This window comes from Solea senegalensis, linkage group LG9 (assembly GCF_019176455.1).
Source record: "Solea senegalensis isolate Sse05_10M linkage group LG9, IFAPA_SoseM_1, whole genome shotgun sequence".
NCBI lineage: Eukaryota > Metazoa > Chordata > Actinopteri > Pleuronectiformes > Soleidae > Solea > Solea senegalensis.
This window is the reverse complement of record NC_058029.1, coordinates 20868816-20895890: the sequence shown is the minus strand read 5'-3', so window position 1 is coordinate 20895890 and position 27075 is coordinate 20868816. Positions and strand designations below refer to the sequence as shown.

Sequence of the window (27075 nt, the reverse complement as noted above, 5' to 3'; positions counted from 1 at the left end):
TGCTTACATGTCTGTCTGTCACTTATTCAGAGTAACATGTGACCCGGGTTCATCTACCTGACCCAGTCAGTGTCTCTTGTCAATGTTTCACCTGAGTCCGTCTGCTGTGTCCAACACAAGGAAATCTATCCGTACGTGCTTTGCCTCTGTTGCTTCCTGTCCGGATTTTACTCGAGCAGAACCTGCACAATCCAAGTGAAAACCATGCACAGTGTGTTTGCATTTGCTTCCCCCAAAAAATGAATTTACACTTAGAATATTATCTTAACAAGGAGCACAGCAGGAAGAAGTCTTTGGCTGAATTACACAATCTGTGACATTTTAGGTTGTGGAGAGATTTAAATCAAGCCTACGTAAACAGCAGCCTCCAAAATGACCATTTAGTTGATGAAACGTCTCTCTGACACACTTTAACACACATAATCCCTGCAGTTATTACAGGGACGCCGTGTTGCTCTCCCTTCATTTTTACCTTTGTCACTCGTCACAGGAACGTGCCGTCATCTGTGTGAGATGTGGAGCTTGTTCTTCAAATGTGTCGCTAAATAAAATGTTTACGTGGGAAATTTCTCTCAGGCAGAAATGAAATGATTCCAAGTCACACATATTTACACAGATAAAAAGCCTGATGTCTCTCAGAGTAAAAGTTCTCTGGTGTTACAGTCGTTCTCATGCAGAATGCTGTGCCCCACCCATCAAACTACATGCTGATGACCTTTAACCTTATACGAATTGAATCAGAATGATTGTGTCAACACCCCACTCTTCTGATCGTAAAGTGATTTGCCTAAACTGAAAGGAGCAGTTTAAATGACAAGATTAAAAGTCCAAACTCAGTTATCTATTGTATTTTATTGAAACACAACATTAATATAAAAACAAGGCTGCTTAGTATCTGGATCGCTACCAAGATCTAATCAATTCTTTCTTGGAATATGACCTGAACCCTTCAAAAGCTGTCATTTACTGTTAGAGTTATACATGGTCAGAAACTTCCTTGTCAGAGATGATATGTTCTTAAGCTTCATTAAAGTACAATTGTTTTTTTATATTAAACTCTAAGCAATATGCATGGTGCACGATGAACTGGCAGTTAATAAAGTTTTATAATGCATTCATCTGTATTATAAGTGAAGCCAGAGTAAAACTAACAACAAAACAAAAGACAGTAAAGAAGTCACAGTTTGGTCTCATTGTCTTTATTCAGCGATGGTAATGAGATGGAGAGCAACTCTCATCTCAGTCACCGTTCACCGCTGAGGCCCGATGTCCCCGCTCTTGTGTTCTCGTCGTCTTCTTTTATTCTTGTTAGTGTTTGGCTTTGAAGTCAGTCTGTTCATTCCTCTGCCCGCTCTGCTGCTCCTCAGGGGATGTGTAGAAGTTTTCTCCTTCAGTGTATGATCTCAGTTCTCTTCCTCCCCTCCCCCACTCTCCCTTGCCTTACCTGGCCGTGTGTGCTGCTCAGACACACCCGACTGCTCCATATCAACCAATCGCTGCTCCCAGTGACACACAAACCAAGGAAGTGTACTTCCTGTGTTTCGTCAGAGAAGACAGAGGCTGAAGAAGGCAGAGAGTCGTGCACTTTTATTGTCAGGGGGTCCACACACGCAGCACTGTTGGCCATAGAGGGGTAGGAAAAACACTTAAGCTGTGGTTTCAACAGACTTTAGTTTGATTTATGGGAGCTCTTCAGGTTCAGCGAGAGTGACTGAGGAGACCGAGCAAGGAGGAGGGGAAAGAAAAGTGTCAATCTGTTGAGACTTGTTTGGGAATTTGTAGTAGGGGAGGTGGGGAGAGACAGAGCCAGCAAGAGGGAGAAGCAAGGAGAGCTCAGGCGTAAACATGAAGCTTTTTCTCAGGAGTTGAATAACAACAGCAAAGCAGGGGGGGGAGAGAGAGAGAGGCATTTTCTGGTTTATTTGAAAGGGGGAAGCTGTTTGTCGTGACATCCAGATAATGTGAATACTTAAAGTGTTTTGCAATCCAATGCTTTTGAGCTGAGCTGGGCTGGAGGGGGGGAGACTGGATCTCCCCAGGACACCATATTCAGGTAAATGTCTTCACTATTTCTCAGTAATTCTTCTGTAGATCACTCCTGGTGTGCACACAGGTTCAGGTCGAGCTTACTTGTAGTTTACATGTTACATGCCATGCCTATGTGTCACAGGGCCCTGCTTTTCTCAAAGACTTCTCTTGGTATGCTGTGCTTTTGCAGGTCTATGTTGCATTCTTAGAAAACTGTAAGAGGGTGTCATCTTCTCTGCAGCCTGCTTTTCCACCTTTTCTTTAGAGTCTCTGTACTGCTAGATTTAGGCCTCACATGGCTGTTAGCTGTAGCCATTTAATATGTTTGACAAATGAATATACCAAAGCAACTGAGACAGTGAAAGCTCACCTGGGTTGTTGCAAACATTTAAAACTTTACAAAGGTTGCAGCAACAGTATACCGTAGTTTTCAGCTGTGTGAAATTGAATGTGATTTGATGATAGTTTGTTGACCCCTCTGATTTTATTATATTTAATTCTGTCTGTAAATCAATGATTTGTTCGTTGAAAATGACTGACCATGTGTTTATTGTCGTCCAGGTTCTCCACATTCTGGTACGATGGGGACCAAAAGGCCCAGCTGCACCATCTTTGACACTTCATCTAACATAAACATGTCTGACCGCAAGCTTCAGCCAGGTGGAAAAATCTCCCGGGATCCAAGTCCCAGGCCAGCGATGACTGCGCAGTTGGAGCGAGACAGAGACGGCAACCGAGACGAAGACAGGAGGAGGGAAACAGATGTGGGGAAAAACCGAGACAAAGCTCGATACAAAGATACTGAACCACGGGAGAGACACCGTGAAAGAGTCCCTGCATCCACACTGAGAGAGGGGGAGAGAGACTGGAGGGAGAGGGAAAGGAGGCAAGAAGACGACAGAAGTGGAAATGGGCGGACAATGTCAAATGTAGATAGGGGAATGCTGAGAGAAATGGAAAGGGTCATGAAGAAAGGCGACACGTTTCCCAAAATGAGACAAAGCAGCAAAGAACGCGACAGAAGGATGATGTCCAACACTGAGATTGATGACGAAATAAGAGAGAGTCGGCAGAGAGACAGGCCGAGGAGAATGGAGATAGATGAGAGGAAGTGGCAGAGGGAGAGGTACGGAGAGAGAGAGAGAGATGGAGTCAGAAGCAGGGCAAAGGAAGAGGGGAAGAGAGGTGTAGCGAGACCTGTAAAGGATGAGGATCTAAGAAAGAGGGACAGATATCAGGAATCTGATGGTGGTTTTCAAGACCGGGGGAGAGAAGCGGGTGACTCATGGGACAGAAGAGAAAGAGAAAGAGATACAGCAAGAAAAGGAGATAAGTCGAGACCTAACATGAGCGACAGGGAGGCACAAAGAGACAGAGATTTCTACTCAAATAGGAAGGAGAGGGAAGCAGCACAGAGAAGAGAGGGAAAGCGAGACACCAGAAGTGAAGGAGACAGTGATGAGAGAGAGCTGAGGAAGGAAAAGGTGAGGGACAGAGAGGGAGAAGAGTTGATATATCAACACAGCAGGAGTGAGGGAGAAAATACAGGCAGAAGGCTGAGGGACAGAGATGGAAATAGGCAGAGATCCAGAGAAGGGGACAGGCCCAGAGACAGAGACCGAGAAAGAGACGGGGACACATCCAAGAGGAGGGGAGTTGAGAAAGACAGGGAGAGGGACAGAGAGGAGGACAGATCCAGGAGGAGAGAAAAAGATCCAGTGAGGTCCAGGGACAGAGGCTGGACAAATGAGAGGAGAGACGATGACAGATACAGAGAGTACGAGCAGAGGGACAAGGAAAGGAGGGAAAGAGGGGCCAATTCGAGGGGGGATGATACAAAAGGCAGAAGCAGTAGATCCCCAAGCAACATGACTTCCAGGGCGCCACCACGATCTCAGAGCAGCGGAGAGTGGAGCAGCGACATGGACAGTGAGACAAGATATAGAAGGGGAAGAGACAGTTATGAAGAGAGGGAATCAGGGAGAGAGAGCACCGCTGAGAGTGAAAGAGACGCCGAAGAGTCCAGAGATCCACGCAGAGCTGCTGAGAGGGAGAGACAGAGCGAGCAAATAAGAAATGAAAGAAAAGAGAAAGGCCGAGGACAAATAACAGGCAGCGTACCAGAGCAGAGGAGGATGTGGTTAGAGCCGCAGAGGGGTAAAAATAGTGAAGAAGATTTTGCAAACAGAGAGAGACACACAAGGCAGAAAGAGAGGAGGAGAGAGGAAGAGGGGAGTATGGTGTCACAGGCAGAGAGGGGCAGAGAGGTGCAACAAGTAAAAGAGGAACCAGATGAGAGGTACGCAGACTACAGCAGTTACAGAAAAAGACACGCAGGGAGAAATGAGTACGGGACAGACATGGACAAGGAGACGGAGGGTCTAAGTGTAGATGGAGACGAGGCCTGGAGAGAAACTGATAAGGGAGGAACAGACTATCTGTCTGACAGCAGCAGTGGGATGGAGAGAGGCTGGCAGAGGGATACAGAGGGAGAGAACACTGATAACACGGAGGAGAGTGGCCGGGAGGAAGAGGGTGGGACCAATTATTTGGCCTGCTCTGAGAAAGGAAGTGAAACAGTGAGGAAGCAAGAGAGGGACAGTATGCTGTCAGTAGAGGATGGTTTTGTCACTGTGTCCAGCGGCGGAGACGAGGATGATGACAGAGAGGAGGAGTTTGAGGACTGTAAGGAATTCTGGCAAGGTGGCTCCTCACCTGTTGGCTGCAAGGGCCGTGATGGAGACAAGGAGAGGCCGGAAGGACGCACAGTGGGGCAGGAGGAGGACCAGGGGAGGGAGAAGCAGCCAAAGTACGTCTTCTGTGTGATTGGACAAACTTTACCCCGGTCAAGAGCTGGTGATAAGTCACTGTCTCAGTTTGATCAGATGGGAGGAGATGAAAGAAATGAGTCACATTTCCAAATGTGTCACAACTACAGCAATGACATTGCACAGCATCCCCAGGATGACCAACGTTCCACTGTGAGAGGAAATGATGATTACCTCATCAACAACCAGGACACGGAAGGCAGGAGTGAGCTCAAGGACAAGACACTCGACACAAGCAAAACCACTGAAGAGGACATGAGATACAGATCGTCTTCAGAGCCTCAAGACCCAGAGGCTGGAGAGGAAATAAAGCGTAAAGTGGAGAACCCCTATGACGAAATAGGGCCATTTATCAGCAAAGATGCACAAACTGAAAGACTTCTCATACAGTGGAGAGAGAAAAATAAAGACCGCACAGGAAAAGAAACCACAGATCTGTCCGGAGTCCCAGGTAATCGTGATTCAAATGTTTTTTCTCAGGCCGATTTTGAAAAACTTCAACCCATCTTGGATGGGATTAAAACTGGAGTAATGAGTCCCGAGGAGGTGGAGGCCATTCGAATTCGACTGAGTGGAGCATGGAGCATGTCTGAGGAGCCCAAGCGACATTCCCAAGCCCCTCACCTCAAATGGGCCAAAGATGTGGTTCGTGAGATCCTGGGACAGTCGGAGGAATTCATTGAGGACGAGACAAATGCAAAGGACGGAGGAGAGCAAATGGTCGACCGGCCTGAGATGGTGATGAAAGAGGACAAATGGCATGAGGAGGTTTCTGAGCCAGAGCTGGAGGAAGGAGAGCCACTGGAATTGGAGGGATTGAGAGGTATGGGACAGAGCCAAGCTGACATGCATGCTGAGCAGTTCATAGCTATGCATGGTGACACAACTACACACACTCATGCTGACACACTGTTAGATTCTGAGGCGAAGGAGGAGCACACTCTGGACAAAGAGACCGAGCCTTCTAGTCCTCTTCAGCTAGAAACGGCACATGTAGAGGTGCATGTAAGTCAGGAGGGAGGGGGTGAGGCTACAGCGTCAGACGATGAAATAGAAGAAGGGAGTGAGGAAGAAATGAAGATGTTTTTATCTGTGAGCAATACGCTTTACAAGCCGAACAGCTGCCCCATCCTTAATTATGAAACAGAATCTGACCTCCTCGCCCCCTCCAGAGAGGGTAACAGCCAGGAGGAGGAGGATGACAGTGAAGAGGAAGGACAGGAAGGGGAGTCTGAGGAGGGGGATACTGTAGGAGAGGTGGGAAAGGTGAGCGCAGGAGAAGAAAATGCAGTGGACAGCAGAGAGGGAGAGGAGGTGGCAGAAAAGAAAATAGGAGGAACTTTGAAGAGCACCTGCAGTTTCCGAGATTTGGGTCCCACGGCTCGAATACGGAGGAGGGGAATCCGTAAGACCACTGAAAGAAGAAATGCAGAGCTTTTAGAAGAGGAAGAAGATGAAGGTGTTGGAAGGGATCGCAGAACCAGAATATTCTCTACAACAGGTAAAGACGGAAGATTCAGGATTCAAACACTGCTTAAACCTCCCCACTTTTAATTTGTTTCTTGGTTATTATCAGCCAGTCTTATACTTCCAGTTCACTTTTTAACCAGATCAACACAGAATAACCACAGAGCACATGACCCTCACGTCTGATTCACAGTCATCGACCACACAGGCAAAAATCTCTGTCAGAAATCTGCTCTGAGATGTTGGCAGCGTGTTCATTCCAACTCATCACAGTAGCTTTATGCCGGAACCTGCGTCACAGTGTTTTGGCTGCAGGTAGTGGGTGGAGATAAGTGGAGGTGGGGAGAGGATGAGTTAAAGGGCTTAGGTAGATCTGGCTTTGAGACACAACACGAGAAGCACACGTTTTGGAAACACACTTATCTCTTCTATTGACTTTTTCTATTAGGGTTACCTGATTGACTAACCGTTATTTATTCTTTTATTTATTCTTTTATTTATTCTTTTATTTATTTCATTTTTCACTCTCTGTGGCTCAGAGAACATTTGTCACAGTGTAGTGTAGTGTAGTATGAGAAGAATGTTGTTTTACAGTGTTTCAACAAAAGAATACTACTGTATGTTTTCAGATGATGAGGACGACCGAAGCAAAAGCTGGGGAGAAGTGGAGCTCAGGTGAGTGGAAAAGCAACCACACGTTGTGATGTGTCTGACTCATCACACCACTTGTTCTAATTTAACATTTTAAAGTTTAAAGTTTGCTCTAATTTTGGATAAAGAGGCAAACCGAACTCGTGTGGGACTGTTTTTGGTCGCCTGTAGCATAATAAGCCAGTATCATAATAAGCCAGTATCATCTCCTTTAATTTGATAATCTGTATTTGTATTGTAAATATGGGATTTATCACAGCTGTAAGATGGTGGCAAAGCATGACAACTGACCTTGAAAATGTTTGAAAAGTGCTTGAATTGTTATTAGCCATGCTAATTGTATTGCTTTTCCTTTGCTATGAATTCAAAGCATTTTTTCTTTACTTTTACTTTCATAATGGAAATTGCGTTAGAGAGAAATGTGACTTGTGTGGTTGCTTTCAGAAGCCGTTCATGTCTTTCATGTACTGAACTGTTGATTTGGTTCCCTGGTGACTTAAAAACTGCCAGAGTTTAGTTCTGTGATGTGAGGAAAGTCACTGACATCCTCATGTACTCAGTGTAATCCTGTGTTTGCACATTCAGTGCAGATGTTCCACATTAAAATGAATGTTTGACACAGACGTCACGATTGTAAATGTTGTTGTTGTTGTGCTTGTCTCTTGGCAATGCAGGAACGTCTTGGACACGATTGACAGACGGAAAAGGAATTCAAAGTTCTTCAGTGAGTATCTCTTGTTTTTGAGGTCATGAGTCTGAAATGACCGTACAAACAAATCAAGCAAACGATAACCTCCACACATTTGATTGACTGTAAAACGGGTTTGATTTAGAATGAAGTGTTTAAATGTGTAGGCGGCAGTGACGCGTCTTCACATCATATCTTCTCTGACTGCAGCCAGGAAGATGGTGATGCTGTCGAGCATTTCCCCTCCGTGTGTGTGAATCACCTCCTGTTGCTTACAGCCTCTAACTGTTTATCACTTTCTCAGAAAACCTGTTCACTGTTTAACTTGTGTAACAACGGGGGGGGAAAACGTTTGTGAGGTCAACACACACACACACACTCGCATGAATTCAGTTTAAAAGAATCTAAAATGGCAGCAGTTTTCTGAGGCTGGGACTGTGATATTGCATATGTGGGGAAGAGTGTCTGTGCAAGTCACAGACAGGTTCCTGCAAGTATTCATATCTCCTTACTTGAGGGGAAAACAGCTGCTGCTGTTACTTTGTATTCCGACAAGTATGTGTAAAAGGAATGTCTAAGGCAAACAACTCTTCTTGTCTGTCCGTGTCTCTCTCCTTGTTTGTTTCCTTGTATTTTTCAACCTTCCCACCTTCATCTTTCCTTTTCCCAGACGCTGCCCAGCTCTACCAGCAGTACAGCGAGGCAGCACAGAACTTTGAGATCCTGCGTCAGGCTCGCTCCGATGTCCTGTCTGTGTGTGAGGACAATGTTCCCTCTCCTGCTCCATCACCTCCTCCCGCCCGCAGGCCTCTGCCTCCTTTACCTCCTGTCCCACACCCGCACTCACTGTCCCACACGGGCTCCGTCACCAGTGTCAAAAGCTTGCCTCTTCCTGAGCCTCCCAAGAGTGAAGGCAGGCCTTCCTCTCCGCGTCTGTCCGTCTCGCTCACACAGAGCGCCACACTGTGGCGGGACCTGCCCGGGGTCAGGAACAGCGGTCAACTGGAGGAGCTCACAGAGGACCAGAGGCGACTGCAGGAGGTATCACATGGTCTCACAACACACTCACTCCATGGCTTAAAATTATTATTCCCTGAATTTAGTTCAGTACAATAAAGTAGTTACACTTATAATAATTATAAGTATTCATGGGAGCTCGCAATGGACAAACTAAACATGGTTTGAGTTTTGATGCTAACTGAAGGCTACATAGGTGAGCTGAGGGATATTTTGATGAACTTAACCAAAAACTGTTTTAATTTTTTTTACACACTGTACCTTTTTAAACTTGTACCAGTAACATTTACAGTGAAATTGCTTTGTTAACGTTCTCTGTACAGTTTAATCCCCCCTGGCGTTTAAGTGTGTGATGTTGGAAACAGGTTTACTCCCCTTGAATTTGTCACATTATAAGTTGATATTGAAAGCACCTGAAATTGGGTGTGTTTTTAATCTACAGGAAAAGGTTAGGTCATTTTGGAGTTCCCCAGTCTAAAGGTTTTTACTTGCGATTCACAGGAACTTTTCCTGGTACAACATTCCTGCATTGATGCACTTCAGGAGGATGCAATCGTCTTTAAGTTTTCCTGGTGTTGTTTCCATGTAAATGACACAGTAAAGTTAGAGTTGCATTCATAACCTCGGTTTATTAACACACTGCTTTGGGCGTCATTTCTTATCAGCAGCATCTGTGCTGTTTCATAGTGGGAGATTTTTGGGAAGCAACATACATGAATCAGTGTCTTGCTGTTATTGCTTCACACCTTCAACTACTAGAATCATAAACAAAAAGAAAGTATTGCCACATACCAGAATAACCCAGTTCATTGATTGATTCACTTGCCAGAAAAGTGGTTGTGTAATCGTGTCTCTCTGACTCGTCAGTGTATACTTGAACAGTGTTACTCTTTGTGGTTCACTTTTAGGTGAGATTTGAAGTTCTGACCTCAGAAGCTTCCTACTGCAGGAGTTTGGATATTGTCGTTGAACACTTTGTCAAGTCTAAACAGCTGGGGGCGCTGTTGACCACTCAAGACCGAAACTGGCTGTTTTCCCGGCTGGCTGACGTCCGTGCCATCAGTCACAGGTCTGAGATGTTGAACATTTACTAGAGGAAGTGTTTGTTGTGCTGTCTGAGGGAAATGAACATCAGCTCTAAATGTGTCTTAATGTTTGTGTTTTCCAGTTTTTTGTCAAAGCTGGAGGAGCGTATGGAATCAAATATTGTACACTTCACCGTGTGTGACATCATCGCCCGACACTGCCAGCGCTTCAAAATGGTTTATGTGCCCTACCTCACCAATCAGTCCTATCAGGATGCCACCTACCAGAGACTCATGTAAGACAACCCATCACGCTTTTGTCTTTGTTCTGCTCTTGGAAGATCGAATTTGCTGGAGGCACGAGTGGACAATACCCTCTCTGAAAATAATACATGTCAAATTTCACCTATTGTCTGCATTAGCTGTTTTTTTTTTTTGTCTGGCTTTGCATTCATTTTCAATAAATGTCATTTTTTTCTGTCAGGAATGAGAATCCGGGGTTCAGGCGGATTGTGGAGAAATTAGAGAGGAGTCCTGTTTGTCAGAGACTTCCTCTTCGCTCCTTCCTTGTACTTCCTTTCCAGAGGATCACAAGAATTAAGCTGCTGGTCCAGGTGTGTGTGTGTGTGTGTGTGTGTGTGTGCAGGCTCTATGAAAAGACAAAAGTTGATGTTTATTTTATTATGAACAGTCCTTTTTATCTAACGTTGACTTGACCACTGTGACCCTCTGCATCCAGAACATCGTGAAGAGAACTACTCCAGGTACTGCGGAGGCGACGCAAGCCATCAAAGCGCTGAAGCTTCTGGAGAAGGTACGTTAGGATTCTACAGCAGGATAACAACGTCTGAAACGTTTCAGTAATATATGCTTAATATTTTAGACAGATTTAGACCGATGTTTCTTTCATCTCCCCTTTCAGCTGATTCAAGAGAGTAACGATAGCATCTCACAGATGAAAAGCATCGAGTCCCTGGTGTGTCTTAGTGCTAAAGTGGACTTTGAGTGCAGGGTGAGTCATATTTACCAGTATCTGTATTTGCAAACAGAGAAATTCAATGGAATCGCGTTATGATGATGATCAATTTGTGTGTGTGTGTGTGACAGACTCTTCCCCTGATCAGTCAGTCTCGGAGGCTGGTGCGAGAAGGAGCAGTCACTGAGCTGATGGATTTCTCTCTCAAAGACACAGAGAGGAATATTTACATGCACCTGTTCAACGACTACCTGCTTATTTCACTACAAAAAGAGTGAGTCAACAAACGGGTTGATTTGTAATGTTGGAAAACTCCATCACCCACATATGATGTGAATGTTTGTCCCTTTATTGCCTCTTCAGTCATATCACAGATTTTTTTTGTGGGGGTTTCTGCTGTTTTTCAGAGGGGGGAAATTCACCGTGATCGACCACTCTCCTGTGTCAGAGCTGCGTGTAGAAAACTGCCGTGTCAAACTTCACTCTTTACAGAAGAACCTGTTTCGGCTGCACATCCCGTCACACAAATCCCTGCTGCTGCGAACTGACACACTGTGAGAGACTGAAATAAGTGCAGAAAATGTTTCTTTGTGGTGACAAAGACAGAATAGAATTCAGTAGATAAACCAGTCTGTCCTTTCTTTCCTCTTTTTTTTTTTTACCTTTTTAGGAGTGATAAGCTACGTTGGATATCTGCTATTTCTAGGCCACATCCTGAGATTGATTTTTCTGCAGCTCAAGGTAAACTCCTGTTCTACCTGTTGCTTGGTACTGAAACACTAACATAAAATCACAGACAATAAGTGGGTTGTTAAAATGCCACATTCAGGTCATATCTTACAGCAAACATGAGTTTGCAGTGGGAAAAAAACAGCACATGTATGTCGTAATTACATGTCGGAAATGTGGGGATTTTCTGATGTTCCAAAATCCCCTGTTTGATTCAAGAAAACTGACAAAAATCAATTGGTAGTTTTTTAAAAAAGTCTTAGCACTATAAACATAACATCTCCTCTGTATTTTCGACTTTCTTCACAACTGCCCAGCGCATCGACTCCACTCTTGTTGGGCGTGTGGTTGAGGACTCATGAGAGTTTGGTGTTGATTGTACATTTTTGAGAAGGCTTCAAGGATAACTTTTCTTTGTCTTACTGGACATTTACCTGCGCGATTTTTGTGTAATGCAGCGTTTGAATTTTCCTGAACCACACAACAACACACCTACCATGACATAGTGTCTGAGTAGAACTGGCCATAAATGCTATCACAATAAAAAAGGTTTTTTTTAATTGTGATACAATGGGACACAAAGACTAAGTTTTGCTCCTAAATAAAAGTTGGAGAATCTCGTCAGTTGTGTTCTAATAAAAAATCTTTATTAATATAAAACATTAAACACATTAAATGGAGAAACATTTCCTATATCTATAAAAGGAAATGATATTGCGATGTTTGTCACTCTGCGTCTGAGTGATATCATTACAGTTGATTTCAGGTCAGCTTTCTTTAGAATCCTGCCTTGTTCTTGCGGTCTCTTGTCTTGGTGCTGCATTGCTCTCATTGTGTAATTCATTGTCGCAATGGCAGTGACACATTGACACAATGCACACTTGAACTCTCGTCATTAGTAAATCCAAGAACAATGAACATGTGTATGATTTTTACAAAGAAGTCTATATACAGTATCCAAGTGTCAATCAGAAGAGACAGAATCAGCAAAAATCCTTTAGTACGTTAATGAATTGGTGTCACAAAAGGGAATTTAATTTTTAAGACCATGTAGGTAGGATCCTGTTTGTGTGTGAGGGTGACAGCGCTCCTATTAACTGTTCTCCTGCATCTTTAGTGGTGTTGTAACTGTATTTTATTATGATAAACTACAATTTTTGACAGGTTCTGACATCCCCACAAACAAACACAAAATGTATACATTAAATGGAAAATATGAAAATGAAAGATGAACAATTCAACAAAGGGAACAATAAAATAAACAACACCAAATACAACCTCACTTTATATGCCGATAAAAACAACCACTAGATGGCATCAGATCACAGATTCTTGACTGAGTAACAGCAAGTAGTAACAATAAAAACTCAATAAGTACACAGAAAAACTAAACAAAACTGGGATTAGATACAGTTTTGTGGCTTGTATATGAACATTTCCCCAGCACCAGCAACAACTGCCTATATATGATGTAAAGTAAACTAAAGTCAGACATTAACTGCAATAAACATTGAGATAAGCAGACTTTTCAGAGCCAGAGAGACTGATTTTGGTTTTCTGTCACGTATGAAACAATCACATCTGTCAATCAGTACTCGTCGTCGTAACCTTCCTCTTTCACTGTCCTGTGGGTGCAAGTACGCAATCAACATTTTACTAGTGACCCTGCCTGTGAAAAATGCTCTGAGTTTAGTTCCACGGTTGCACTAATCTGTGTCAGTGGTGAATAGACCGTGTTTGACACATGGTGATGAAAACAGTGTTACTTTAGGCATGTAGTCAGATAAATGGTTGGGTGGAGCAACGCTGTGAATGATGGAGTCAGCAAACTCTGTTATGGAAAAAGTAAAACAGCAGAGAGGGGAACATATCGTGTGTGTGTGTGTGTACATGATACATAATCCTGTAAGGAGGTTGTGTCAGGCCGTGTACAGTGTATGAAAAAGTTGAAACTGAGCATTATAAATTTTAATATATTTATATTTCTTACATGGTCTGTTATATCAAACTGACGATGATTCCTTAGATGCTGTTATTGGTCTTTATGAAAAACAAAATCTCCTGTTTACCTTTACATTTTATTACAAGGAAGTACATAAAAAGAAAACACCACTGCCAAAATGCATATAAAAAGAATATTTTTAAACTATTAAGTTAATAAAATATTATTAAACGTAGAAGTTGCACAATAAAAAAACCTGCTTTGATTGTCTTCTCAAATAACAGTTTAAACATTGGTTCATATTGGCACATCTATGAAAGGTGCATGTCGGAGGTTTATACTGTATATAAGCATAAACATGTATCACGGTAGGTTTGACCTCTTCTTCTTCTCTGTGCAGATTTCCCACAGATGCAGTGTATCAGAGCTTTTGTTGGTCAGCAGCCCGATGAGCTGTCCTTAGAAAAAGCTGACATCATTCTTGTCCACCAACAGAGCAGCGACCGTAAGCTCATCACACCACTCATGCTGTCATTCCTCTGCATGACACTCTTCTTGACCGTGACACAAAATAAACATTCAAATCTTTGTTTCTCACAGATTGGGTTGAGGGGACCAGACTGAGTGATCGGCAGCGTGGATGGGTGCCAGAGTCCCATTTGGAAATCATAAGCAACTCTAGGGTCCGACAACGCAATCTGTCCGACGCGCTCAAGCTTACGACTGCCACAGCTGCTGTTTGAGCGGGGTGTGAGAATGAGAATGGGGCTGAAATGTGGGACGCCCTGGATGACCCACTCAAGTTGTCTGCTACAGATTGCTGGAAAATGGACAATGGACATTCAGTGAATCAAAGGGATGCTGTTGGAATGCATCACAGTGTAGCATTGGCCTTTTCACTGAGAAAATATTTTGCATCAGGGCAATGCATGAACTGCTGAGGCCAACCTGAAACACTTCCAAAGTGTTTGTGAGTGTATTATGGTCTGCGACAACACAAACAACGTTGAGTGAAAGATACTAAATCAATGGAGATGTATTTTTTTAGACAGGGAAAGGTGATATGGAAAATGACTTATTGTGCATATTGAACTGAACCTAATAGATGATTTCATGGTACCGGTCTCATACATGCTGAAGACCTGATGGAAATCTGAATATGCAATAAATGAACTGAAAGATTGATTAGGCAGTGAGGACATTTCAATAAACTCACTTGAAGAGATGTGTAACCTGATTTCTGGCTGGGTTGTGGATTTTTGCCCCCTCAGTTTAAGCATAATGAAAAATATCAAGAGCAGCATTATTGTCAGAGATGCATGTGACTTGAGGACCTAGACAGTTAGACAGAGGGGAAGAAAACATGAGACACTGTTTCTATGCTTTTCATTTCATGTCTTTGTTTTGTGAAAACCCTTGTCTAATATTATTAATATTATTTGACTCTCTGAAGCTAAAAAACATCTGAATCACTTCATCCTGGTGCCTGATACTGTATATGATGTCAATCAGTCAATCATTTTGGACTCACAGGTGCTTCACATGCAGATACAGGGCCAAGCCTTTATGGGGCCTGCTTAGATTTGGGGGCCCCTCTCACTAAGCTGAAGAGTAGTGTGTGCTTGACTAATATTGATACCAACGGAACAAATTGTATTAATTATAGTTGCCAAGTATTAGTTTGCACCTTTAGTCAAAGTGAAGCACTACTTGTGGTGATCCTCAAATGTGCACTAAGTGCGCAAACTAAAACCAAATAATTTAAGCTCAACAGTATTTAGATGTCTAAATATATCTAAATTTCTTTAATTTGTTGAAAGGTTTTTGTTTTTTTTCTCCATCCACTGGGTGACCGCCTGATTAGCAGCCACTTATGCCTTGATAATGAGTGTGTGTGACCAGTATGACATTTTAATTATTAAGCGTGAGTTAGTTGCTGTTAGAAGTGTGGCCATTAGGACATAAGAACGAGCTTATCCGAAGTTAAATGTGAGGTGAATGAGGCTCTCATAGTAGACCAATGAGTAGCTGACACACACAGAGACACATAGAGACACAAAATGACCCCCATCACAATTGCTTATTCCCTAAAGTTGCTTTTAATCTTATGTCATATCCACAGCCATGGAAAAAAGTGGGAGGAGATATTTAACTATCTTTCCAGTGGAGCGTATCCAACATAGCTGTTTTGTCTTCCACATGAGGGTTGCAGGAAGGCGCTGGTGCATAATTGCTTTTAAAATGTACCTTTATTAAAGTTTCTATCTTGATTTAGTTTTTTGTTTCCATGGATAAGTGTTGCTTATTGATATGAGGACACTGCTGCCTCTTAGTCATTTGTCAATAGTCATAGAAGCCATTTCATGTATCTCACTGAAACTATTTTAAATAATTAGATTCATATAAAGGATTTTTTCTAGCACAACACTGTATAGAACTATAGGTATTTTATTCTGTCAGTGTATGTCAGCCTTATAGTATAGTGTTTTATTTTGTAGGTTTACAATGTAGCCATCAGAACAGCATACCAGTGTGTTAAACCATAGGTCTTTTATTTTGATAGTGTACAATCTAGCCATCAGAACAGTATACCAGTGTGTTAAACCAGAGGTCTTTTATTTTGATAGTGTACAATCTAGCCATCAGAACAGTATACCAGTGTTAAACCAGAGGTCTTTTATTCTGCCAGCATACCAGTGTGTTAAACCATAGGTATTTTATTTTGAGAGTGTAGAGCAGCATACCAGTGGATTAAATTAACACGAAAAACAGAAAAAAAAACATTTGTCAGAAAAACAAAAACAAAAAAAATTCAAAAAAATGTGTTGTTTTTTTTTCAAATGAATGCAATGTCATTCTGCACGAGTTCAGTGGGTCCGTACAGAGCACCTATAGCTGGCATGCCTCAGCAGGAGCTGTTTACTGAAGTGAACTGTACGTACTTTAGTCTCACACGTACACACGTAGCCCGGGCGTGGCTGTGGTCGTGTCCTTTCTGCGGCCAAGTTAGTTTCCAAGACCTGCTATTGGTCATCTGCGCCATCACTCATTGGAAAACGTGTTGACAGACAGTTATTTAAGCCAATAAACGCGCTGTAAACCTGCCGTCGATCATCATGTTGCTGTCTGATTGGTCACAGCTGCGGTGGGCGGGGTCAGCTGCCTTTGTTGTTGTTTTCGTTGAACAGAGTAGAACAGTCGACATCTTTGGAATTGGTTGGTTTCGTCCACGATATTATTGTCATTTCTGGAGCTCAAAGTGTTGACTCTGGGCGCTTGTTTTCAGAGCGTCCACAACTCAAGGGACCAGTGGCTTTTTATTTGGTTCCATATTGGTTTTTTGTGAAGCTAATCTTTGTCTTTTCAAAGGTAAGTGAGCAGTCGTACCGTTTTGTCGTTAGAGCCAGTTAGCATAGCCCTTTTTTTTTAGTAGATATTTACTCCGCGTTACATTTTACAAGTTCAACCGTGCATGTTATTTTATTAGGTTATACATATATATGTATATATATACGCACATTTAGTTTGGTTTGGTTGTTTTTAGTATATCAGTGCGAGGCAGGAGGCTCGACAGTGCTGCTGCTGACGTGGCCTTTCTGATGAAATCAACCACTTGAGTTTGGTGTCAGTATGATCTCATCAACCTGTGTACACTGATTAAACACACGTGGACAGTGTTTGATCAGTTTGATCAGTTTGATCAGTCAGTAGTTGAGTGAGCACGAGGAGGAGGTGTTGTGTCCCCCTCCCTCTGATACTGTTGTTGTTCTCCCGGTCACTGGTAAACATTGGCACGTCTGTTGAGCAATCCCCAGAAACGTCTTTATTTGTACTTTATGTGTGGTCTTTTAATGCAATATTACACGTTTTCAACTCCAAATATTCTGCACATATTTTCCAGAAATGTATTTTAATATCCATTCTATCCACCATATTAAATCAAACTAGAGCTGCTTCTAACAAATATTTTCATATTGATTAATTTCCATTTTTTTAATCAATTAGTCTGAAAAACATTGTGGCGATCAGTTTTGATTGTCTTTTTTTTCCTAACCAAAAGTGGGAAAAAGAGTTATTCGGTCATCGAAAAATGTACCTTTTCATTGATCATCAAAATAAGTGTTTTTGACCATCAATACAACATTGCCTTTAAGTGTAATTTGCAACAAGAGCTGATACTTTAGGGCAGACGACAACATAAAATGACAATAATATTGCTTATAGCTTAATAACCCCCAAAATAAGTATGTCTTTATCAGTATATTATGATCTGGTCATGTACCGCTAAAAAGATGCCTGCATCTCATCCTGCAACAATTAGTGATTAACAATTAGCTCTTCATGCTTGTCACTATCACTTGTTGACTGAATGCACTGAATGGTGAAGTCAGCCACTTCGCTCTCTCTCTCCTTTGTTTTCCTTGTAAATCATGCTATTGTAAGGAGCTTGATGTTTTCTTAGCTTGATTGTTTCCCCGTGTTGTTTTTCAGATGGGCAGCCAGTACAAGCAGACTGTGCCACTAGAAGTGAGGAGAGCGGAGGGCGAGAGAGTTCGGGCCAAACATCCTGACAAAATACCCGTGAGTATGACTTTTCTAATAACATTTACAATTACTCTAAGTGATATTTGATCCGAGGTTAAAGTGGGGCAGGACATTACAATCACAAGACCTTATTGTAACTGATTTGATTGTTTGTGTTTACCATAATAAAATTTTTTTTCTTTATGAACAGATCATTGTGGAGAGGGCCCCGAGGTCACGAGCACCTGACCTAGACAAGAAGAAATACTTAGTACCCTCAGACTTAACAGGTAAATTAGACAGTTTATATAGTATATACACACAAACATGCAAAAACACTAATGACCCAGTTGTATTCTCTCAGATAACGTGCATTTATAAGTATCACAAGCTACCAAATGAAAATATTAAAATAGTCATTTTGTGAATTAGTAGTAATATGAGAGTGGATGGTTGTTTGTCTCTGTATGTGTCCCTGTGATGGACTGCGATCTGTCCAGGGTGTACCCCGCCTATCGCCTTATGTCAACTGAGATTGGCACAGCGCCCCCTAGTGACCCTCATGTGGAGGATAAACTGGTAGAAGATGAATGGATGGATAAACATAACTTTATATGGGCCCCTTAGACATGTAATACGTTGCTGTCGTTGATCTCTGGTGGACTGTCTCTGTAACAGTGACGAAAAACAAGCTTGGCATTTCTGTACCCTTATTGTTACTTATAGTTTTAAATATAAACATGTTTATTTACAATATTTTGATCTTGTTGCGACAACAAGAGGACATTTTGAAGTAACATAATAACATTTGATATGAGACTCTCCTCATGTTGTGTGTGTTTGTGTGTCACACACAGACATTTTTTGAAGCCTGGCTTGTTTCTCCTGTTCACAAATGTGTTAAATCTCATATCACCACAGGCTGCATTGCACAATAGGTGCATTTACTGCCACCTGCTGGTGGTGGTACCACATTAGTTGGCACTGGTACCATTCCTAATGGAAATGAAAAAAAATACGTACTGTACCAAATTGACCCATTCTACTCCATGGAAACACAACTTTATATCTAGGAAAAATATAAAAAAAATTTTTAAGAGTAAATAATGTGAAAATGATGACCCACCCTTCAGTTTGATTTGATTTATTTTGCACAGTAAAAGACAAAAAAATGACAAAAGAAAAAAAGTCATTTAGACTTATCTGAATGACACAATATGTAAAACATGAAACTAAATGAAGGTGTAAAATGTTTGTATGTGTGTGAGTGTGCACATGCACGTGTGTATATGTACATAGACGACAATGATACAGTACAGCAATAATACATGAAAAGAGAAGCTATGAGACTATGAGATCATTCTTAAGGCAGCGGTTTGCTGTGGAATATACATTTTATTTAGTTTATTTAGTAAGGAAAACTATTGACACCTCTAAAGCTGAAGGAGAATTCCTGTCTTCAAGTAAGACATTTAAAGAGGTGACACTCAGATTAAAGAGTAGTTTGTTTGCTTTCTTTTTACGAGAAATGAATCCAGAGTGCGTGATTGTTGACCGCCTTATTCTGCTTCTTTTCTCTTTAGTGGGCCAGTTATGCTTCCTCATCCGTCAGCGTGTGTCTTTAAGACCAGAGGAGGCACTCTTCTTCTTCGTCAACAACTCCCTCCCCCCGTCCAGCTTCCCTCTCTCCGCTGTATATGAGGTAACTGCACCTGTTCCCACCCATGTTCACACAGGGATCCTCCTCAGCAGACACACATCAGCAGCAGGGTTACAAACAGAATGACAGATGATTCTGATGATTTCCGAGTTCACACGGCACAGCTATTATATTTCACCCTTCCCCTTTAGTGCAAGAAAAAAAGTAATAAAATCTGTTTACACAGCAGTGTTGCTTCACTTTTCTTGATTCCAGAAGTCAACTTCCAGTTACAGTATTTAAAAAAAAAAAAATCACTGTCTAAATTTGACAGTATTTCCAAAGAAGCTGTAAAAAAAAGAAAATGTAAACGTATAAAAAACACTGTGCGGTCAGAGCTGGTGTGTATTTGGAGGCAGAAGCCAGCATATAATAAGTTATTTCTATATTCATCATCATGTTAATGCTGAAATAGACGACCTTTTGGGCAAAACTAGTCACTGGGAAGTCTTTTTTCTTCATTTGCAGAAAAATGATGACAGAAAAAAACCCAATGATAATAATAACGGTTACCGTCATCTAACGTGTTTTTAATGCAGCCAGTGCTCGGTGGCGTTCTCCTGCTGCTCCGTCTTTACGACAGTGACCAAACAGGAAATGGCACTGTTGTGTCCTGCATGCTGAGCTGTAATTATGTGCTCAGCAGCATAGATGTGTCTCTGTTTTCACGCTGAACAAGGCCTCATCTTCTGCTTTGTTGTGTTCCAGGAACACCATGACGAGGACCTGTTTCTCTACATGACCTACAGTAATGAGAGTGTGTACGGTGCCTGAGGAAGGACACAAAACTGGAGAAAGAGACACAGAGAGAATGAGAAAAGTGTGGCTGCTGAAGAATAATGCTAAGGTTGTTTGTATTGATTTACACCACTATTATTGTCTTTGGTATTAGTTTTAATAAGCATCTACAGTACATAGGGGATGAAATGCAGGGGATTGCTGATAGACTTTTACCTTTGTCAGTATTTTGGAACTGACTGAGAATTGAGCTTTTTTTTTTACACTTCTATTGATTTCCTAATATGGTGAAAGAGGGAATTAAACAGAAAGAAAAAATGCATATGAAAAAGAAGGTATTGAAATTATCTTGTGAGCTCTCGTTATCTTTCTCCATCATCTGTATTTAATGCAAATAGTATTTTTTTTTTCCTTTTGTAAATATTTTGTTTGTGGAAAATAAATATGAAAATACAAAGAAAATATATTTTTCTGTTTTTACCTCCACCAAGAAAGATAAGGCATTTTTAGCCATGTTTGTCTGTCTGCTGTTAAACAACATAACTCAAACAGTTAAAGGGCTGATTATGGATATTATCGGCGATGACCCAAGAAATTTAAAGTTTGGCTTGATTTGTGTCATTGTTACAGATAATATTGTTGACTGCCATTTATTTTAACTATATATTTGCAGCCCCTTTATGACAAAATGATCTATGATAATGGTTAAATTGTAGGGCATATTTGCACATCATGCCCCAAACCACCTGTGTCTACAATGTGTTTTAGAGGAAGGACAAAGAGGAGACATTCTCATAGGGAAGTGGTCTGTCTTATTACTAATGAGCTGAGAAAAATTTGCTAGATACTTTTAGTTCCGCAGATGACAAGAAAAGCAACATCCTGACACGTCACTTTTGAAAATGGGCAGTGTTTAATCTGCGTGATTCAACGGTTACATAACCTCATTGTCAGTTGACCGGTCCAGTCTTCAAGACTTTGCAGGCAAAACGAAAGTTAGAGAATCAGAAGGGACGAGCGATGGAGTTGCAGCAGGTGACCACAAAGACGGACGGACGTAAGGAAGATGATGGTGCTAAAGAGCCAATGCTAGGGGTCAAAAAAACCGAAGGTACAAAGAAATACATTTCTCAAGTTGATGCTTGAAGTTTAACATAGATACTGAATACAATAATATTATGTGAAACTGAAAATAAAACATGCACCTCTTTCTATAATATTGTAAGTCTCTGCCTTGATATATGAAATAACTTCTTTAAACTAACGCCAAAATGTGATGTTTGTGTATATTTGAGTGTAGTGCACTGAACATATGAGTGCAGACTCCAGATGTTCTGCGTGTCATGTTGAAATGTGTCTGTCTTTATTTTTGTCTTAACTTTAGAGGAAACACAACCAGACCATTACTCTAAACTACGTAATCCATCTGAGGACGTCTACACAGAGGCACATTTAGGTGGTTCTTCAGTCAAAGCAAAAGCAGGTAAAAAGCATTGTATGCCAGTGTCTGTTAGTGTTTGTCATCGGTCTATAAATGCAAGGAGCGTCTGTCTGGGCGTCAAACTTGGAGGAGACTGTTTGGATAAAAATGCAAAGAACCAGGACATTTTGAAGTTAAATACATTTGAGATAGATCAATATATAGATAGAAAGACAATTTAACCACATAGTGGTTAAAGATAAAAGAAGCAGAAACAAAACAGTAATTCTGCATCAGGCTAATCTGAGATTTCTGTGACTGTTCTGTAAAAAAGTAATATTATTACTGTATATTTTGTGCCATTTTCAAAATGTCTAATCATGAAGTTGTTGTACAAAAATAATTTAATGCGGAAATTATTTAAAAAAAGTAGTGATATGCTTCTATTTTTAAAAATAAAAAAACAACTCATTACAACAATAGTGATAATAATTCTGTTTTGAATAATGTGCCTTAAATTGTAGTAGTTACAAACATGCAAAGATGATTCTCAAGTGTCTCGAGCAGGACCACGTTTGATTCCCTCTTGCTTTAGAAGACCCTGCTCTTTAGTCACATATTTATAGACACATGTTTTAAATCTGCATCAGTTTGATTCATTTGGGTGACACTACAGAACATGCACGTCATACGGTTCTTTTCCTTTTTTGATCCAAATATTGAAACTCTTTTTTATTAGTCTATAAAACAGTAAAAAAAAAACTGGTGTGTATTTTTGTCTGAACTTTAGAGGAAGCACAGCCAGACTCGGCTGAGGACGTCTACGCAGAAGCTCATTTTGGTGATTCTTCAGGTAAAACCAAAGTACTCACACTATGATATGTGTGTCGTCTACTGTACGGCGGAATGTTGTCAGTAAAAACAACAGGATGTTTTTGATACTGAAGGTCCTACTGTATATGTAATACATATTGTTGATCTCCATTTGTTTTTCCACTGTATCACACGCCCGAAATTTAAATTTTACGTTAAAAATAAGAGGATGTGTTATTGATCATATCATAAATGCTTTATAAGAAACATGCAAAAGCAGAAGCAAAGACTTCTGCAAAGACAACAACAAGGCTATCAGAGGTGGCAGACATCATTTACGCAACAAGCGTAATTTCCACACTCTTGGCACACAGACAGACACACAGACATACAGAGCCACTAAAAAAAATACTTCACTCACACTCCGTGGGTTGAAGTAACAACTAATACTACTACTATACTACTATACTATACTACTATTATTATCTTATTATTATTCTCCATGTCTTAATCTGTAATAGTTACTATTAAATATAGTGTCAAAGAAAGAGCTTATGAAATTAAAACTACAGCAAAACAAAGTTTATTCCTCATATTGTCTCCTCACTGTTTTAAGGCATTATTGCTTCAAAAGATCCTTCACTTAAATCACTAATCAGTGATAGTGATAGTGGTACGTTTTGTCTTGAACTAAAACCCTGAGCGTCTGTGATGATCTGCTCTGGAATGACCTCAAACAAGACACAATGTGTTGTTTTGGAGAACAGTATGTGCAGACTGACAGTGTGCACCGCCGTATTTACAAAAGCTCATTTATAAAGAGAGTGAAAAAGAGATAGAGTTGAAGGACAGGCTTAGCACTGTTCTGCATAATGAATTTGGCAAGTATCACTGAAGGTCATGTTGCTATGGTGACAAGTGGGGGGAGTCTTAAAACTGCACTGCTGCAGGCAGACAAGAGTTAGACAGGGTAAACAAGCTTCCTCGAGAATCCCAGGACATTTTTTCGCGATGTACATTAAATTTTGTCGCAATTATGGAGAAGATAAAAAAGATGAGGCCAAGGAAAACTTGTCATCCCAGTTATCGGTTAAACTGGAGGAGGAGGGGAAGGAGAAAGGTACGCCACAGCTGCTTTTGTTTAATCCTGATGTTTGATATGCATGTATCTCCCTCACATGATTCATATTGTCTCTCACAGGCAAACAGGCTGTGGGAAATGTCAGTCTGTACCGTGTTGGGTGCTTAGTCCTCGCAGTACTCTGCCTTGTCCTGCTGCTGGTCGTCATTGTACTCAGTATGAAACGTAAGTCCCTGCAGCCATTAATGTGAATTTATGTCAGTGCCTCAACAACAAAACTAAAGCAAAATGCTGTAATGCTGTAAAACCGAAGAGGATGTTGTGTTTGCGCTTCATGGTAAAAAGAAAATCCTCAGAGAGTGCTGCGTCATGTTGCTTTTTATTTGTACTGTATTTCTCTCAACAGCAGACACACACAGAAACACAAGGTGTGGCTGATCGTGTTACTGCAGCCTGCAGACATTATTTTTGTTCTCTTTCCCCTCTCAACTCCTCCCACTGTGCTCTGACTTCTAGTCCAAAGTGGATCTGCTGTGTGCCCAGAGAGAGAGGAGGAAGCAGCGGCACACACAAAAAAACAACAACTTTATTTGCTCCAAACTGCTGCAAAGAGTAATGTCAGGCTCAACATTCAAACATGTCATGAAGTGCTATGCCAGGAGGAAAATCACAGTGCAGATAAAGAATAAAAAAAACAAACAAACAATAAACTATGCTGATTAGCGGTGTTTGTTTCTGTGGGCGGTGATGTGGCGCTGCTGGCTGTTTTCTAGCATAGACAAAATGGATGGAAGACAGAAGTGGGCGACATTTAAATGATCAAACGTGACCTGAATATCACAGAAGAAGGGTGGGCATTTTCTAGCAGTGCTCTTTTGTCATGTGGCCGTGGCCAGCTTATGGCCCAGATCTGGTGAACAGGAGCAGACCACCCAAGTACCCTCAGTTTGTGGACCCGATGGAAATGTCAAGTATGGGAAGTGTGGGCCAGAACTGGGCCTCACCAAGTTTGCTTTTTCATGATGCTTTTTGTTGTATTTGCTGTATTTCTTATAACAAGAGACAGATCAGGAAGACAAATTGTGGCTGGCTGTGTTACTGCAGACATTGTGTTTTCCCTTAACTCCTCCTACTGTGCTCTTACTTCCAGTCCAAACTGTGTGCTCAGAGGGAGAGGTGGCAGACGTGCAGCAATCAACCTGCAGCTTTGAACAATGCCAGGCTCGCTACGGTACTGGCCAAGGCCATGGTAGGTGCTATGCCAGGAGGAAAAATTCAGTGCAGATACAATAATGTGAAGAAAAGCAAACAATACAGACTCAAACATCGTTTGCATGGTCATTAATGTCCTTCATCTTAAACTTAAAATTTTAGATCATTGAAAACAGTGCAAACACGAGTGGTGACCTGATACATACATGTAGAAAGAAAATACAAGTAATAATTTAAATGAAAGCAAAACCATGAAGAAAGCTGGAGGTAACTTGAAGCTTTTAATCTGCTTTGGCTTTTTGCAGTTGGCGGCTGCAGCCAGTGTCCTCCTTCGTGGCTGACTCTTGAGAAGTCATGTTATTTCCTGTCACGACACAGACTGAGCTGGGAGGAGAGCAAGAGCTATTGTGCTGAAAGAGGTGGAACTCTGGCTGTCATCAACAGCCAGAAACTTCAGGTGAAGCTTGAACTACCTCCATCCCTGATGGAAACATGGATAGAATTCTCTCAGTGTATTTGTGTAAATGTGAACGGTGTTGTGATCTGTCTTGTGTAGTTTCTTCTGTCTGAGCATGGCAACCTGATGTACTGGATCGGGCTAATACACAAAGGAAACAAATGGAGCTGGGTCAACAACGACTCAGTGCAAAAGAGGTGATTGGGTCCTCGTTGTTCCTGTCTGTCTGTCTGTCTGAACGTAATACAGAGGAAGTTTGTTCAGCACCACAAAAGTAATGAAGTTTGACATCCAGCCCCTACGCAAGACAACAAACAAATCACAGACAAAAAAAGAGATGTCATAGATAAAAAAAGATCATGCACAGTCCCGTGTGATGTCTGCCACATGGTAGAGGTTGCATGGGTTTGCTCAGGTGTAACTGAAGTTTACAATATTCTGTAATAATCATTATTGTTTATTTCTCTTTTGCAGCTACTGGGAAAATAATGTGACACCAGCGGGTTGTGGAGTCCTGAACAGTCGAGGCCCACCTGAGAAGAACTGGCTGAGTCACAACTGCGACAATTACACCTACTTCATCTGTCAGCTGAACATCTGATAGCGTCGTCTTTTTTAACAGAAACATGAGCAAACCAATTCTCTGTCAACGGCGGCTCAATAGCACTTCCAATCATTCATCTTTCCACTTCACACTTTAATCGATAGTTTTCAGCAAATATATATTGTGAAGCTTTTTTAGAGTATAGATTTTTGAATGTAAAAAAACTGTTGGGCCATTTATACAAATATTTGTATTGTTTGCATTTCTGTGTAGAATCATCTGTCCTTTTGATCAGGGTTTGTCATCCTTGCTGTATGATTCTTTATTCTGCTGTATGAAAAAAAAAGAGGCCAGTAACCTTTTTTAACAACATTTTATTTCATATAAAATTGTCATAATTTCCCATGTACACTGAATGACTACATTTGACTTTCTTTTAGCTTAGTATATACAGTATTGCTGCTACATACACGTGTGTGTATATTGCTATAAAAATAACATAAAATAACTCTTTTCTATAGCATAATACTGCAGGAATAATTGCACTATAAAGAGAAACTTCTTGCAAGTTAATTCACTGAAATTCACCACCACTTCAAAGCCCAAGTCTGTAATTTGTTTCAGAATCACGTTTTTTAAATGTTTGTTATTTGTTAAAATCCTCCTGACGTACAGGTAGCCACCATAGTAAAAGCACCATCTCCTGTTTGTCCTCTTGATATACTGATATTCATAGTGCAGGTATAAATCTTAATAAAAAGGCTGAAAAAACACACTCTTGATTCCTAACCCTTTAATTTAATCTCTGTTAGAATGGAAAATGAATCTACTTCTCACTTGATTCACACCATCAGTTAAGAGAGTAAATGGTTTCTGTTGCTAGTTTCAAGTCTTCTTCAATAGAACCTGGTGTAAATATGGTAAATTATGTTCCCATTAAGAGGAAAATAGATAATAAAGTCTGCCATGTGAGTGGACATCAGTGAGATTGAACCTGGTTACAGGTGCTGCCTCTGAATGATTAAAATGACCCACGCAGGTAAGTGAATCAATTGATCAACTAGAAAATTTTGCAGCGAAAACATTTTTTAATGAGGGCCAGATTTGAAAATGTGTTCAGGGGCCAATGGTCACTTCACACCTTTATTTAACTGTAACTTATACATACAGTCGTCCAAAATGTGACAAAAATGTCATAGTTGAGTATGTCGTCCAAAATTTGACAAAAATGTCATA

The 27075-nt window shown here is 41.1% G+C and overlaps 3 protein-coding genes across 5 annotated transcripts; all 3 read left to right on the top strand.

Moving 5' to 3' along the window:
• The first annotated feature begins 1529 nt into the window (after positions 1–1529).
• On the top strand, positions 1530–14588 carry arhgef5 (Rho guanine nucleotide exchange factor (GEF) 5). 2 transcript variants are annotated; one of them, XM_044034044.1, is made up of 15 exons: positions 1530–2053; positions 2590–5679; positions 6953–6998; positions 7649–7698; positions 8333–8703; positions 9588–9748; positions 9848–10000; positions 10189–10318; positions 10444–10518; positions 10627–10716; positions 10812–10954; positions 11088–11234; positions 11351–11421; positions 13752–13856; positions 13952–14588. In XM_044034044.1, the coding sequence occupies exons 2-15, from the start codon at positions 2610–2612 to the stop codon at positions 14092–14094; spliced, it is 4755 nt and encodes a 1584-aa protein (XP_043889979.1). In that variant the 5' UTR covers positions 1530–2053; positions 2590–2609; the 3' UTR covers positions 14095–14588. The 2 variants fall into 2 exon arrangements, with proteins under 2 accessions (XP_043889979.1, XP_043889978.1); XM_044034043.1 differs by having other exon boundaries at positions 2590–6357.
• Positions 14589–16519: 1931 nt separating this feature from the next.
• zgc:92606 (uncharacterized protein LOC100000242 homolog) lies at positions 16520–20708 on the top strand. Its single transcript, XM_044034092.1, has 5 exons — positions 16520–16720; positions 17843–17932; positions 18087–18165; positions 19459–19577; positions 20283–20708. The coding sequence occupies exons 2-5, from the start codon at positions 17843–17845 to the stop codon at positions 20346–20348; spliced, it is 354 nt and encodes a 117-aa protein (XP_043890027.1). The 5' UTR covers positions 16520–16720; the 3' UTR covers positions 20349–20708.
• A 48-nt stretch (positions 20709–20756) lies between these two features.
• Positions 20757–26614, top strand: si:dkey-26c10.5 (uncharacterized protein LOC563797 homolog). 2 transcript variants are annotated; one of them, XM_044034076.1, is made up of 8 exons: positions 20757–21423; positions 21697–21795; positions 22523–22585; positions 23747–23851; positions 24777–24875; positions 25144–25295; positions 25395–25492; positions 25770–26614. In XM_044034076.1, the coding sequence occupies exons 1-8, from the start codon at positions 21333–21335 to the stop codon at positions 25894–25896; spliced, it is 834 nt and encodes a 277-aa protein (XP_043890011.1). In that variant the 5' UTR covers positions 20757–21332; the 3' UTR covers positions 25897–26614. The 2 variants fall into 2 exon arrangements, with proteins under 2 accessions (XP_043890011.1, XP_043890012.1); XM_044034077.1 differs by lacking the exons at positions 20757–21423; positions 21697–21795; positions 22523–22585 and adding an exon at positions 23461–23665.
• The last annotated feature ends 461 nt before the right edge of the window (positions 26615–27075 follow it).

What these genes read in the sequence shown, in the direction of transcription:
- arhgef5 (XM_044034043.1), top strand. Translation starts at nt 2,610, where the DNA reads ATGGGGACCAAAAGGCCCAGCTGCACCATCTTTGACACTTCATCTAAC. An exon ending in GTCCGTGCCATCAGTCACAG is followed by an intron (nt 9,749 to 9,847) that starts GTCTGAGATGTT and finishes TGTGTTTTCCAG; the next exon opens with TTTTTTGTCAAAGCTGGAGG. An exon ending in AAGTGGACTTTGAGTGCAGG is followed by an intron (nt 10,717 to 10,811) that starts GTGAGTCATATT and finishes TGTGTGTGACAG; the next exon opens with ACTCTTCCCCTGATCAGTCA.
- zgc:92606 (XM_044034092.1), top strand. Translation starts at nt 17,843, where the DNA reads ATGGGCAGCCAGTACAAGCAGACTGTGCCACTAGAAGTGAGGAGAGCG. An exon ending in AACATCCTGACAAAATACCC is followed by an intron (nt 17,933 to 18,086) that starts GTGAGTATGACT and finishes CTTTATGAACAG; the next exon opens with ATCATTGTGGAGAGGGCCCC. An exon ending in CTCTCTCCGCTGTATATGAG is followed by an intron (nt 19,578 to 20,282) that starts GTAACTGCACCT and finishes GTTGTGTTCCAG; the next exon opens with GAACACCATGACGAGGACCT.
- si:dkey-26c10.5 (XM_044034076.1), top strand. Translation starts at nt 21,333, where the DNA reads ATGGAGTTGCAGCAGGTGACCACAAAGACGGACGGACGTAAGGAAGAT. An exon ending in CATTGTACTCAGTATGAAAC is followed by an intron (nt 23,852 to 24,776) that starts GTAAGTCCCTGC and finishes TCTTACTTCCAG; the next exon opens with TCCAAACTGTGTGCTCAGAG. An exon ending in AACGACTCAGTGCAAAAGAG is followed by an intron (nt 25,493 to 25,769) that starts GTGATTGGGTCC and finishes TCTCTTTTGCAG; the next exon opens with CTACTGGGAAAATAATGTGA.